Genomic DNA, 16,352 nt, shown 5'->3' with positions numbered 1-16,352 from the left:
GATCCATTCTAACCGAGAGAGAGAGAGAGAGAGAACGCGGACAAAACTCTCCAACCGAACAACGCTCCAACAAGGATCCCGACGACACACTGAGCGTAAATATATATTGATTGCAATTGTTCCCGAATGAGTGAGCATTCAATTGTCAATTGTTAATATTAATGAACTCTGTGTACCTTCTCAGCTGCCCTTTATGACCCATTGTTCAACAAGACACCAGCCATGCCTGTTTTAGACCACTAGGGCACATTACTCTACCAATTCTTTGTGACGATAATTACTGTTTGTATACTTTCTGTGAATTAATTAGTTTAGTAAATAAATGATTTTAAGACAATTGATGTATGGATGACTCTTAGTAAAGACTGGGTTCGTGCAGATACAACAATTTACGACGTTTGGAATGAGACTGGACGCGAGGTAAAATACACCATTTAAACCAGAAGATAATCGGCCTATACTATAATAGAATATAATATATAATGTTATAATATAGGAAAGTTATATTAGGAAAATTATAGCTTTGTAATCTGAATATTTTCCTTGGTGCCCCGATCTCCTAGTTAATTACAATTAAACGATTAATCAGTTTAATCGCGTGATAATAATTACAGGGAGTTAATTGATAAACATGTCTTCAGTTTAATGGTACCCCAAAGACACGACACTGAATACAAAGCTTTACGTTTGTGCCAAATACAATACAACACATTACTGAATACCACTCTCCATATTTTCAAGCATAGTTGCAGTGGCGTGAGTTCATGGATGCCAAAGGAAGTCAGCCTTCCCCAAAAAATGACCAAGAAAGAAAGAGAAAAACAAATAAAATAATTTATTTTGTCTCTCTCTCTCTCTCTCTCTCTCTCTCTCTCACTCTCTCTCTCTCTCTCTCTCTCTCTCTCTCTCTCTCTTCTCTCTCTCTCTCTCTCTCTCTCTCTCTCTCTCTCTCTCTCTCTACAGCAGGAGTACATGATGAACAGACAGCATAACAGACAGCCCTTGTGTAAGTTCTCTAGCTAGCCCCTGAGTCCTGATTGAGTAAGTTATCTAGCTAGCCCCTGAGTCCTGCTTGAGTAAGTTCTTTAGCTAGCCCCTGAGTCCTGATTGAGTAAGTTATCTAGCTAGCCCCTGAGTCCTGATTGAGTAAGTTATCTAGCTAGCCCCTGAGTCCTGATTGAGTAAGTTATCTAGCTAGCCCCTGAGTCCTGCTTGTGTATGTTATCTAGCTAGCCCCTGAGTCCTGATTGAGTAAGTTATCTAGCTAGCCCCTGAGTCCTGATTGAGTAAGTTATCTAGCTAGCCCCTGAGTCCTGATTGAGTAAGTTATCTAGCTAGCCCCTGAGTCCTGCTTGTGTATGTTATCTAGCTAGCCCCTGAGTCCTGCTTGAGTAAGTTATTTAGCTAGCCCCTGAGTCCTGCTTGTGTATGTTATCTAGCTAGCCCCTGAGTCCTGCTTGTGTAAGTTCTCTAACTAGCCCCTGAGTCCTGCTTGTGTAAGTTATCTAGCTAGCCCCTGAGTCCTGATTGAGTAAGTTCTCTAGCTAGCCCATGAGTCCTGATTGAGTAAGTTCTTTAGCTAGCCCCTGAGTCCTGATTGAGTAAGTTCTTTAGCTAGCCCCTGAGTCCTGCTTGTGCTAAATCAATCATCCGGCTTCTTGATGAGATAAGCCTTTAGACCTGTTTTTGCACAAGTGTATTTTTAGTGTGTGTGTGTGTGTGGGGGGGGGGGGGGGGGGGGACTTTTCTTTGTGTGTGTGTGCCTGTGTCTGTGCCTGTGTGTGTGTGTGTGTGTGTGTGTGTGTGTGTGTGTGTGTGTGTGTGTGTGTGTGTGTGTGTGTGTGTGTGTGTGTGTGTGTGTGTGTGTGTGTGTGTGTGTGTGTGTGTGTCTGCATGTCTGTATTGGCTGCTGAGGTTCTTCTCTCGGTCTCTGACTGATTAGGAGAGGCATGTGGCGGCCATTAGCAGGATTAGATTTGTCAGAGATGTCGACGGCAACTAATTATGCGTTTAGCGGACCAATCACCAGAGGGAGGCAGAGAGGGAGAGAGAGAGGGAGAGTGAAAGAGAGAGAGATAAAAGATTCAAGTAACAGTGCGAGAGAAGGTGACATGTACGTGCAGAAAGACATTGACTGAAAAGGAAGGGAGGAGGGGGAGAATGAGACAAGGAGAGATCAGGGCAGATGTGTGTGTGGTGTGGTTAAGTATGAAGGATGGAGTGGGTGAGAGAGAGCGAGAGAGAGAGAGAGGAGGTGACCTCGCTCATGTCTGCATGAATGACTGCATTTGTATCCAAACATCCCAACATCCAGTGCTCTGCCACTCCGAGCGGAATCGCCCAGCCGCAGCCAATCAGGCGTGGCCTTTTATCGGCCCGCCGTGGGGTGGGGGGGTTTAGAGAGCCCCCACTGACTCTCTGATTTATCTGCACAGAGACAGCTCCCCCCCTTTCCCATCAACACCCCACAGGGCAGACGATTTCCTGATTCTCATTGAAGTGGAAAGATTTCAGATTTAATACATTCTTCTCTGTGATGTTACTTTTCAAAGAGAGTGTGACATTAATAGGTTGTTGGGGGGGGGGGGGGTAGATTGAGAGCAGGTCTGTTGATGTTATGCTGTCTGTTCATCATGTACTCCTGCTAGAGAGAGAGAGAGAGAGAGAGAGAGAGAGAGAGAGAGATGCACAATGCATGAGGAGGTCAGATCACATCACACACTTCTCTTCTCTGTGTGTGTGTTTTTTTGTTTGTGTGTTTGTGTTTATGTCTATGTGTGTGTGTGTTTGTGACTATGTGTGACAATTGCAGAACTAGTCCTCAACCAAAGCACTCTTTGTCTTCTATCTTAACAGTCTATGTTTACGCTAAGGCTTGACCAAGTCTAGAAGAATGTTTCAGTCTGAACCATATAATCTAGACATCTATGGATGCCACGCCACTCTATAGAACAGGAGGGAACAGAAATATACAGATGCCACACAGATCATGATTGGCTAGGAGTGTTTCTGTCACAGTCAATATCCTCATTGTCCTCTCACAGTGTCATGCTCTCACACACACACACACACACACACACACACACACACACACACACACACACACCCCACACACACACACACACACACACACACACACACACACACACACCACACCCCCCCCCCCCCCCCCCCCCCCCCCCCCCCCTTCTGTATCACAATCCACACACAAATACACCCTAGAGGAGAGAGGGATGGATGGAGAGAGAGAGAGATGAGAGGGAGGGAGAGAATGCGGGAGGGCAGAATAGTGATGGAAAGAGTGAGTGAGAGAGGGAGTGAAGCAGGGGGTTGAAGGAATGAAAGTACAAGAGCAGAGTAACAGCCTGTGAAGATATTTCTCATGTTTCTTTAAAATAGTTTTGTGTTCTATTTTTAATGCTTCTCTTTTGAAGTGGTCCCTCAATTTCAAGCCAGTTCTTCAAAGGTCATTGTGTGACTATGTGACATCACCGTATCCCCTCTTTCTTACACACACACAAACACACTTACGCACACACACACACAGAGAGAGAGAGAGAAAGAAAAAAAAACAGGAAGAGAGGATGAAACATTGCAAGTCTGCTCTGACCTAGATAGAGATTCACACATCAACAAGGAGATCAGAGAGAGGACACTGTTCAGTCTTTGAGAGAGAGTGTGTGTGTCTCACCCGCCCTAAGTCACAGAGCTAATTAGTTAGCAGGTCAGTGTGTGTTGTTTGATCTGCGGTTAGAGCTGTGCGATGGTAACCAGCTGTCATCACGTTGGCAGCCAGCGCTACTTCCTAATTGGCTGTCATTACAGTCCTGGCTGGTCCCTCCGCCCGGCTCTGAGATGTTGTACAGCTAGAGAAGCAGCCAGGTCACACGTGATACAAGTCAGTATTGGATGTCTGAGGACGTCAGGAGATGACATGGGAACCGGTCACCAGGGGCAACAGTGAGCGCTTGTGGATGGGGATGGCGGATGGGCGTATTAACCATCAGTGATACGCATTACTTGAATAACATATTTCAGTTGTTGTGCATATTGGTTTTATTTGATTACTTTGTTATTTCATTCCAATTCATCATCTCGTCTCTACAGAGCTGCTGCCTATGCTGTCTGACAAAACACTATTTTAGTAGTTCTTCAAAGTAAATAAGGCATACTTTTATGACTGCTGAATACCAACTATCAATCACTTAAATCAGGGATGGGCAACTTTGATCGGCGTGGGGGTCACAAAAAGTCGGAACTCATGAGAGGCTGCAGTTACTGGCAGGAACATTGGCCTTATGGAGACTACAACTCCCTACTACACAGTTCGGGCTTGATCTGATTTATCTCTAGAGAAACCCACAATGTGGGCACTGAATAAGAGTATGTAGATACAAATATATGGATGAGCGATGACCGTGCGGCATAGGCAAAATGCAGTAGATGGTATAGAACAGTATATACACATGAGATGAGTAATGTAGGATATGTAAACATTATTAAAGTAGGCGTCATTTAAAGTGACTAGTGATACCTCTATTAAGTCCATTTATTAAAGTGGCCAGAGATTTGAGTCTGTATGTTGACAGCAGCCTCTCAATGTTAGTGATGGCTGTTTAACAGTCTGATGGCCTTGAGATAGAAGCTGTTTTTCAGTCTCTCGGTCCCAGCTTTGATGCACCTGTACTGACCTCGCCTTCTGGATGATAGCGGGGTGAACAGGCCGTAGCTTGGATGGTTGTTGTCCTTGATGATCTTTTTGGCCTTCCTGTGGCATCGGGTGGTGTAGGTGTCCCGGAGGGCAGGTAGTTTGGCCCGGTGATATGTTGTGCAGACTCCACTACCCTCTGGAGAGACTTGCGGTAGAGGGCAGTGCAGTTGCCGTACCAGGCGGTGATACAGCCCTACAGGATGCTCTCGATTGTGCATCTGTAAAAGTTTGTGAGTGTTTTAGGTGACAAGCCAAATTTCTTCAGCCTACTGAGGTTGAAGAGGCGCTGCTGCGCCTTCTTCACCATGCTGTCTGTGTGGGTGGACCATTTCAGTTTGTCCGTGATGTGTACACCAAGGAACTTAAAACTTTCCACCTTCTACACTACTGTCCCGTCGATGTTGATACAGGGGTGCTCCCTCTGCTGTTTCCCGAAGTCCACGATCATCTCCTTTGTTTTGTTGACGTTGAGTGAGAGGTTATTTTCCTGACACCACACCCCGAGGGCCCTCACCTCCGTCTCGTCGTTGTTGGTAATCAAGCCTACCACTGTAGTGTTGTCTGCAAACCTGATGATTGAGTTGGAAGCGTGCATGGCCACGCAGTCATGGGTGAACAGGGAGTACAGGAGAGGACTGAGAACGCACCCTTGTGGGGCCCCAGTGTTGAGGATCAGCAGAGTGGGGATGTTGTTTCCTACCTTCACCACCTGGGGGCGGCCCGTCAGGAAGTCGAGGACCCAGTTGCACAGGGTGGGGTCGAGACCCAGAGAGAGTGTTGTTGTCCAGATCACACCCCCATTAGCATCACCATGACCCTGTCTTGTTTCAACCATCACAGTGACAGACCGCACAGCACAGCAAGACAGCAACACACACAACACATCAACAAGCTCTAACAGTCTCACGTCAGAATTAGACATTCGTCCTTGTTTTTCAAACTTCAAATTTTAAAGTTGTTCCAAACATCACATTTCTAAGTGTTAAAGGTTAATTTTAGTCATTAACCCCTCATTTTTAAGGTTAGGGTTAAGTTTAGGTATTAACTCAGAAATCTTAAGGTTAGTCATTAACTCCACATGGTTAAGGTAAGGGTTTGGGAAAGGCTTCGAACAAAAATCTCTGAAGTTTTCTATCGCTGGATTCAAACATGCAACCTTTTTGCACCAGAGGCAGACACACATGCCCATCCACCATCCCTGTCCACAAAGCCCTAATAAAACCGAAACCTACTTGAAGGCAACCCCGCTCACTGTTGCCCTAGTGAACGGTTCCCACGTCATCTCCCGACGTCCTCAGACATGGATGAACGTCTAATCCTGACTTGTATCACGGGTAACCTGGCTGGATGATATATGTATCCAGCCTGCTAATTGTCTCCATGGTTCAGCAGGGCCAGCGGGATGTTGGGGGAAGGCGACGTTACAGTACAACTGCATTCACCATGCGGATACACACACACACACACACACACACACACACACACACACACACACACACACACACACACACACACACACACACACACCACACACACACACACACACACACACACACACACACACCCACACACAAAGGCTTTTAAAATGCTTCTCCATCTGTTTATGTAAATGAACTCTGACCTCAGCTGACCTCTGGGTGTGTAGTTTGACAGTTAACCACTTAATGTGTGTGTGTTTGTGTGTGTGGTGAGCTATTGTTTCTCTATGAGTACAGTTGAACAGCAGGTCACAAACAGCAAGAAAGAGAGAGAGAGAGGGAGAGAGAGAGAGACAGAGGGAGAGACAGAGTAGGGGGAGAGAGAGAGAGAGGGAGAGGGAGAGAGAGAAAGATTTGAAATGTCTCTATTGTGAGTGTAATGTTTACTGTTCATTTCTTATTGTTTATTTCACTTTTGTTTATCTATTTCACTTGCTTTGGCAATGTAAACATATGTTTCCCATGCCAATAAAGCCCATTGCATTGAATTGAGAGAGAGAGAACAAACAAGAAAAATAGAACGAGATAAGAGAGAGAGCCGTATGCTACTTTCAAATCCAGATCAATTGTTCTTCGTGAGGAATTAGTGTGTGATTGCGATGATGGTCTATTTCCATTGGCTATCTCATGATGAGCTGGGTCAAAGGTTATTCAGAGCAGTGATCAGTCGATATGACCATGAGTACTGGATGAATGGACTATTGATCCCTTCTCTCCTGACCATTCTATACTGAACACTGGCTTATTTGACCTTACATAGATCTCTGTTTACCAGTATCTATTCTAGATAAGACTATATACAGTACCAGTCAAACGTTTGGACACACCTACTCATTCAAGGGTTTTTCTTTATTTTTACTATTTTCTACATTGTAGAATAATAGTGAAGACATCAAAACTATGAAATAACACATATGGAATCATGTAGTTACCAAAAAAGGGTTAAACAAATCAAAATATATTTTATATTTGAGATTCTTCAAAGTCGCCACCCTTTGCCTTGATGACAGCTTTGCACACTCTTGGCATTTGCTCAACCAGTTTCATGAGGTAGTCACCTGGAATGCATTTCGATTAACAGGTGTGCATTGTTGAAAGTAAATTTATGGAATTTCTTTCCTTCTTAATACATTTGAGCCAATCAGTTGTGTTGTGACAAGGTAGGGGTGGTATACAGAAGATGGCCCTATTTGGTAAAAGACCAAGTCCATATTATGGCAAGAACAGCTCAAATAAGCAAAGAGAAACGACAGTCTATCATTACTTTAAGACATGAAATATTTGTATTTATTATGGATCCCCATTAGCTGCTGTCAAAGCAGCAGCTACTCTTCCTGGGGTCCAGTAAAATTAAGGTAGTTTATACAACTTAAAAACAGTACAATACATTCACAGATTTCACAACACACTGTCTGCCCTCAGGCCCCTACTCCACCATGAAGTCAGTCAATGCGGAACATTTCAAGAACTTTGAAAGTTTCTTCAAGTGCAGTTGCAAAAACCATCAAGCACTATGGTGAAACTGTCTCTCACGAGGACCGTCACAGGAATGGAAGACCCAGAGTTACCTCTGCTGCAGAGGATGAGTTCATTAGAGTTACCAGCCTCAGAAATTTCAGCCCAAATAAATGCTTCATAGAATTCAAGTAACAGACACATCTCAGTATCAACTGTTCAGAGGAGACTGCGTGAATCAGGCCTTCATGGTCAAATTGCTGCAAAGAAACCACTACTAAAGGACACCAATAAGAAGAAGAGACTTGCTTGGGCCAAGAACCACGAGCAATGGATATTAGACCGGCGAAAATCTTTTCTTTGGTTTGATGAGTCCAAATTTGAGATTTTTGGTTCCAAGTGCCGTGTCTTTGTGAGACACAGAGTAGGTGAACAGATGATCTCTGCATATGTGGTTCCCACCGTGAAGCATGGAGGAGGAGGTGTGGTGCTTTGCTGATGACACTGTCTGTGATTTATTTAGAATTCAAGGCACACTTAACCAGGATGGCTACCACTGCATTCTGCAGCGATACGCCATCCCATCTGGTTTGTGCTTAATGACCCAGCACACCTCCAGGCTGTGTAAGGGTTATTTGACCAAGAAGGAGAGTGATGGAGTGCTGGATCAGATGACCTGGCCTCCACAATCACCCGACCTCAACCCAATTGAGATGGTTTGGGATGAGTTACACTGCAGAGTGAAGGCAAACAGCCAACAAGTGCTCAGCATATGTGGGAACTCCTTCAAGACTGTTGGAAAAGTATTCCACGTGAAGCTGGTTGAGAGAAGGCCAAGAGTGTGCAAACACTTTTTTGTTTACTACATGATTCCATATGTGTTATGTCATAGTTTTGATGTCTTCACTATTATTCTACAATGTAGAAAATAGAAAAAAAAATGAATGAGTAGGTGTGTCCAAACTTTTGTCTGGTACTGTACGTATCTATGATGAATATGCTATATATCAATCTTAACCCTAACCCTATCCTTAACCTTAACCTAAACCTCACAGTAACTCCTAACCCCTAAACCTAAAGCTAATTCTAACCATAATTCTAACCCTAAACCTAACCCCGATGCCTAAAATAGCTTTTTTACAAGAGAGGACCGGCAAAATGTCCTCACTTTTCAGATATTTGGAGGGTTTATCATTCTTGTGAGGACTTCTGATACTCACAAATATAGTAAAACATACACACACACGCACGCACGCACGCACGCACGCACGCACGCACGCACGCACGCACGCACGCACGCACACACACACACACACACACACACACACACACACACACACACACACACACAGAGAGAGAGATACTTCCTCATCACCTTAAACTGTCTCAGTGACAAACCCCATGGTTATAAAGTAATCACCTGAAATTACATCATGTCAGAAGAACTTGCAAATTATATTTACATTCAAAGTGCCCAGCAGAGAATGAGATAGGTTGTGTGATGTGATGACACTGTAGGCCAATGCTGCCCTCTGATGTCCAAGTCACAAATAGCACCCAGTGCTGACAGAACCAACCACAAACATACAGTACACTCCTCTATGTATTTGGACAGCGAAGCTAAAATGTTTAATTTGGCTCTATACTCCAGCATTTTAGATTTGAGACCACATTTTTCATATGAAGCGTCAGTAGAGAATGTCAACTTTATTTTAGGGTATTTTCATACATATCTGTTGCACCGTTTAGAAATGAAAGCCATTTATGTATCTAGTCCCCCCATTTAAAGGTGTCCTAAGTATTTGTAGAAATTCACGTCTATGTGTTATAAAGAAGTCAAAAGTTTAGTATTTGGTCCCATATTCCTAAGCATGTAATGATTACATCAGGCTTGTGACTCTACACACTTGTTGGATGCATTTGCTGTTTGTTTTGGTTGTGTTTCAGATTATTTTGTTCCCAATAGAAATGAATGGTAAATGAATGGAGTCACTTTTATTGTAAATACCAATAGAATACGTTTCTGAACATTTCTAACTTAATATGAATGAATTGTGAATAGTGATGAGTGAGAAAGTAACAGAGACATAAATATCATACCCCCCAAAATGCTAACCTCCCCTGTTATTGTAATAGTGAGAGGTTAGCATGTCTTGTGGGTATGATATAAAATGCTAACCTCCCCTGTTATTGTAATGGTGAGAGGTTAGCATGTCTTGGGGGTAAGATATAAAACGCTAACCTCCCCTGTTTTGTAGTGGTGAGAGGTTAGCATGTCTTGTGGGTATGATATAAAATGCTAACCTCCCCTGTTATTGTAATGGTGAGAGGTTAGCATGTCTTGGGGGTATGATATAAAATGCTAACCTCCCCTGTTATTGTAATGGTGAGAGGTTAGCATGTCTTGGGGGTAAGATATAAAATGCTAACCTCCCCTGTTATTGTAATGGTGAGAGGTTAGCATGTCTTGGGGGTAAGATATAAAATCCTAACCTCCCCTGTTATTGTAATGGTGAGAGGTTAGCATGTCTTGGGGAATGATATTTGTGCCTCTTTAACCTTTGATCTCAAATCCAGAATGCTGGCGTACAGAGCCAAATTAAACATTGTAGCTTACTGTCCAAATTAATATGAAGGGGAGTGTAGCTATATATCGTAATGTTATTAAACATCATTGGTCCCAGAATAGAGTCTTCCTCTGGGTCACATTTATCCATATGAATCCAGTGACAGTAAGAGCAAGGCATTTCTTCTCCTTCAGACATCACATTAAATATAATAGGTTGTGATATTTCAAGTCAAAGAGTTGTCAGATGGTTTTCACTCGTATTCACCTAGGTCCTAAAGTGAGTTACAGTCTTCGTCTGTGTATCTCCAGGTAAGAATCGACTAGGTGAGGCCGGCCCGAGCTCCATGTGATGTGACATTGTCATGATGTGATTGATATCCCAAGCAGGGCAGTCTTGGGGGACTATAGTTGGAGGGGTGGAGTTCCACAGTCTGCTGTCCCAGATGTCCATGTGTGGCCGCTGGCCTCTCCAACGAACTATGACCTCTCCAGATGGTGACCTCATGATCCCCCAGCAACCCAGCCCCAAAGACAGAACTCTGATTTAGTTGGATTGATGTGATTATGGTAATCTTGTGAGTTTGATCCTACATTGATGTAGTACTAGACAATGTTAATTGACTAATTGATTAAGAGTAGCCTAAACACCACACATCAGACTGTGTATGTGTGTACGGGTGAGCATGGATTTTGTGCGTGCTTGTTCTGTACAGTGTGTGTGACTGTGTGTGTATGTTTATTAGAGATTCACACAAGGACAATCTCTTCATAAATCCTTCCATTACTTCCCTCTCTTCTGTCTCCTCCTCCTCTTCTTCCTCTCCTGCTGATAGCTGAAGGGGGGGGGGGGGGGGGGTGATAGTAATAACAGCTCTTCCGAGCGAGGGACCTTTCCAGAATCGCAAAGGCCATCATCCTCACCCTCCTTCAACCCACTCTGAGTACTCCATCACAGGGAGAACAACACCAGCGCAGACAGAGGTTATTATAAAGTTATTAACAGCATCTCATAAACCCTTGGACATGGTCAAACCCATCCAACAGTGATGACATACTGGGACTCAGCTGGGTGGCCATAAAAAAGGGATTATGACACGCTGTTCATCCCACATCAAATTAATGAATCCATTCCAAACATTAACCTTGCCTGCTACATATTTGTGAATATTTAATTATCCCCCTGCCTGCCTGTCTGTCTGCCCCCACCCCACATGTTGTTTGACTAATGACTGGGCTCGCCTCATCAAGCTCATGACAATGTAAACAGATGGGAGGTGGGGCTGGGCTCCGTGCCAGGCCTCCAGACACCAACGGGCTGAATAAACCCTGACATATGCTGCAGCTATTCACACAGCTCAGAGGGCCTCCACGTAAACACTCTCAAGGAATATGGGAGACATCAAATTTAGTGTGAAGTTACCTGATTGTTGAAATTGTTTCCCCTTCAGCGATTTCATGGACATTTAGGCTACATTTACACAGGCAGACCAATTCTGATATTTTTCTCACTAACTGATAATTTGACCAATCAGTAAAAAAAAATCTGATGTGTAATGATCTGATGTGATTGGTCAAAAGACCAATTAGTGGAAAAAATATCAGAATTGGGCTGCCTGTGTAAACACAGCCTTGGGGTGAGTGTGTGTGTGTGATAGAGCAAGAGAGTAGCTGTTATTTAAAATAAACTGTCCTATGACATGAACTGCCTTGGTTTCAGCAGATGACTCTCCAGATAAATGATGCAACATTAAACATTCCACTCTGTTCAGACTCTGCCTGGACAAAGGAATACATACGACACTGGTTTTTGTTCATGCTACATTTTAATAGTAAAGCGCTTTGAGTATGACCACATTGAGGGCTCAGACAGACAAGAGAGACAGACAGGTTTGGGCTCGCAGTGAAATCATCAGCGACCTGGGAGAGGTCCAAATAAATCGGGCAAACGGCAACTCTAACATGACATTATATATTAATAATGAAACTATTGTAAAATATATACACAGAAATAAAACTTGCCTATATGCATTCACACCACACGCACACAAACCAGGTCCATCCAATCACAATCACTCTCTCCAGACGTTGCTCTTGGCTCCTCCAATCAGAAATCAGACATACAGTACGTTCAGACGCTCGGTCAACTGACATAATAATAACACTCCTTCCCTGATCAAGCAGTTGCTTCTCTTCATCACAAATACTGTACATGGAGAGTGTTTCAGACACTTCTGTCTCTACGATCAGAGAATTAGAATGTGATTCTATTTACTGTAGCTCGTCCACTATCTACACGTCCCTCTTAGTAATAAAAAGCTTCCATAAAAGATTCTTTCATTGTATAAATAACCTTTCTCTACTGTGCTGTTGGACCTTCCTGTTCTCCATCTATCCTGTGCATCTGTCTCTCCTCATCATGTACGATGTCATAGTTAACTTCAAAATATACTAGTGGCTTGTTGAATATAACTTGCTAGTACTTGGTACTTGGCAGTCACTGTCTGTACATTGATATACAGTATATATATACAGTATATATATATATATTTATATATATATATACACACATACACACAATAGCTATCTGTGATACATACAGCTGAAGTCGGAAGTTTACATACACCTTAGCCAAATACATTTAAACTCAGTTTTAAACAACTCCTGACATTTAATCCCAGTAGAAATTTCCTGTCTTAGGTCAGTTAGGATCACCACTTTATTTTAAGAATGTGAAATGTCAGAATAATAGTAGAGAGAATGATTTATTTCAGCTTTTATTTCTTTCATCACATTCCCAGTGGTTCAGAAGTTTACATACACTCAATTAGTATTTGGTAGCATTGCCTTTAAATTGTTTAACTTGGGTCAAACATTTCGGGTAGCCTTCCACAAGCTTCCCACAATAAGTTTGGTGAATTTTGGCCCATTCCTCTTGACAGAGCTGGTGTAACTGAGTCAGGTTTGTGGGCCTCCTTGCTCACACACGCTTTTTCAGTTCTGCCCACAAATGTTCTGTAGGATTGAGGTCAGGGCTTTGTGATGGCCACTCCAATACCTTGACTTTGTTGTCCTTAAGCCATTTTGCCACAACTTTGGAAGTATGCTTGGGTCATTGTCGATTTTGAAGACCCATTTGTAACCAAGCTTTAACTTCCTGACTGATGTTTCGAGATGTTTCATTCAATATATCCACATAATTTTCCTTCCTCATGAAACCATCTATTTTGTGAAGTGCACCAGTCCCTCCTGCAGCAAAGCACCCCCACAACATGATGCTGCTGTAACAGTGTAGGTTCCGTCCCTCTCTTCACCCCAACCCGGGCTCGAACCAGGGACCCTTGCACACATCAACAACTGACACCCACGAAGCATCGTTACCCATCGCGCCACAAAAGCCACGGCTCTTGCAACACAAGGGGAAACCCTACTTCAAGTCTCAGAGCGAGTGACGTCACTGATTGAAACGCTATTAGCGCGCACCACCGCTAACTAACTAGCCATTTCACATCGGTTACACTGCCACCCATGTGCTTCACGGTTGGGATGGTGTTCTTCGGCTTGCAAGCATCCCCCTTTTTCCTCCAAGCATAATGATGGTCATTATGGCCAAACAGTTCTATTTTTGTTTCATCAGACCTGAGGACATTTCTCCAAAAAGTATTATTTTTGTCCCCATGTGTAGTTGCAAATCTTAGTCTGGCTTTTTTATGGCGGTTTTGGAGCAGTGGCTTCTTCCTTGCTGAGCGGCCTTTCAGGTTATGTCGATATAGGACTTGTTTCACTGTGGATATAAATACTTTTGTACCCGTTTCCTCCAGCATCTTCACAAGGTCCTTTGCTGTTGTTCTGGGATTGATTTGCACTTTTCGCACCAAAGTACGTTCATCACTAGGAGACAGAACGCGTCTCCTTCCTGAGCGGTATGACGGCTGCGTGGTCCCATGGTGTTTATACTTGCGTACTATTGTTTGTACAGATGAATGTGGTACCTTTAGGCGTTTGGAAATTGCTCCCAAGGATGAACCAGACTTCTGGAGGTCGACACTTTTTTTTCCTGAGGTCTTGGCTGATTTCTTTTGATTTCCCCATGATGTCAAGCAAAGAGGCACTGAGTTTGAAGGTAGGCCTTGAAATACATCCACAGGTACACCTCCAATTGACTCAAATGATGTCAATTAGCCTATCAGAAGCTTCTAAAGCCATGACATCATTTTCTGGAATTTTCCAAGCTGTTTAAAGGCACAGTCAACTTAGTGTATGTAAACTTCTGACCCACTGGAATTGTGATACAGTGAATTATAAGTGAAATCATTTGTCTGTAAACAATTGTTGGAAAAATGACTTGTGTCATGCACAAAGTAGATGTCCTAACCGACTTGCCAAAACTATAGTTTGTTAACAAGAAATTTGTGGAGAGGTTGAAAAACGAGTTTTAATGACTCCAGCCTAAGTGTATGTAAACTTCTGACTTCAAATGCATGACTATTGGGTACACATGGAGGTTTCATAAGACACAATCAACAACATAGGAGATTAGATTTCACTACTAACCAGGATGTGAATGACGTCTGCATATAACACAAGCACCCAAGCATTCATGCAAGCACATAATCACACACATAATCACACACACACACACACACACACACACACACACACACACACACACACACACACACACACACACACACACACACACACACACACACACACACACACACACACACACACACACACACACACACAGGCATTAGCTGTCTTTATAAACAGCTCAATATGAGTTATCCTATAGCATTAAGCAGTACAGTTGATGTTATATGAGAAAATCAGCTGTCCTGTGGTTCTAGTGTTCTGATCAGATTCTCCTGTTTTCTTCTCAAGTCCCATTGTTCTCTTGTTCTGCTGTAGGACACAGTGTTCTAGTATTGTGGTGTTCTGTTGATGCGGTTCCTTATGTGGTGAGTTTTGGTTACTCTAGTAGCGTTTCGTTCGGTATCTTATCCTGTGCAGCAGGTGACGGTGGGCATCTTCTTGTTGGGATTTCTAAGGAGGTTAGTCATAGACTCCTGGTCCTCAGCCCCATGAACCTGCTTGGTCACCTCTCTGTGAGTGAGAGTGAGAGTGAGAGAGGCACACTTCCACTGTATGGGCATTAGTGTGAATATGATGGACGTTAAAGAACATTACTGCACACTAGAGGGTAGCAAAGCTTTACATGTCGTTCTACATGTTGGTATTGTAAGAACAGTTTAGGAAAATATCCTTATCAAAACGTATCCAAAGCAGACAGATCAGAGAATACTGCATGGACAGGTAAATACCACTAAGCAGAGAGAGACAACAGATGACTAGGAGCTGGTATATCTTACCTGGCCAGATGCAGCACAGCCTCTATGACATTGGAGCCGTCTTTGGCACTGGTCTCACAGAAGAGGGCGTTATACGTCTGATAGGAAACAACAACACAACTCTCAATCAGGTCATGGCTAGAAGGGATCCAGCTTTTGTCAGAATTGACTTTTTTTAGCAGGTTTAGGAGAACTTATGCAGCAGGTTAGGATAATTCATGTGGCAGGTTAGGATAATTAGGTTAAGGTTAGGAAAAGGGTTAGGGTTGGCTAAAATGCTAAATAATAAATCAACTTTTGACATAAATTTGACAAGAGCTGGATCCCTTCTAGACATAACCTCTCAATCAGGCCGAAGTTTGTATTTATATTGGTATTTATTAAGGATCCCCATTAGTTCCTGCCAAGTCAGGGCGGCTACTCTTCCTGGGGTCGAGCAACCTTAAGGCAGTTATATACAATTTCAAATAATACATGACATTACATTTCATAACACTTTTCACAACACATTAAGTGTGTGCCCTCAGGCCACTCCTCTACTACCACATACCTACAATACAAAATCCATGTGTACGTGTGTGTAGAGTGTGTGTGTCTGTGCCTGTGTGTGTGTCTCTTCACAGTTCCTGCTGTTCCATAAGGTGTATTTTTATCCGTTTTTTAAATCTGATTCTACTGCTTGCATCAGTTACCTGTAGTCATGGCTCTATGTAGTACTGTGTGCCTCCCAAAGTCTGTTGTGGACTTGGGGATTGTGAAGAGACCTCTGGTGGCATGTCTTGTGTGTTATG

General features: G+C 43.2%; 1 protein-coding gene across 1 annotated transcript in view; it reads right to left on the bottom strand.

The window, feature by feature from the left end:
* Positions 1–12,017: 12,017 nt before the first annotated feature.
* LOC106585863 (ras and EF-hand domain-containing protein) overlaps positions 12,018–16,352 on the bottom strand; it is a 33,713-nt gene continuing 29,378 nt past the window's right edge. Inside the window, 2 exon segments of the mRNA XM_014172577.3 lie at positions 12,018–15,316; positions 15,583–15,659. Of these exon segments, the coding sequence (XP_014028052.3) occupies positions 15,211–15,316; positions 15,583–15,659 (183 nt within the window). The 3' untranslated portion in view covers positions 12,018–15,210.

This window comes from Salmo salar, chromosome 24, assembly GCF_965601325.2.
Source record: "Salmo salar chromosome 24, fSalSal1, whole genome shotgun sequence".
Lineage (NCBI taxonomy): Eukaryota > Metazoa > Chordata > Actinopteri > Salmoniformes > Salmonidae > Salmo > Salmo salar.
The sequence above is the reverse complement of the archived record's forward strand: the minus strand, read 5'-3'. Positions and strand labels throughout refer to the sequence as shown.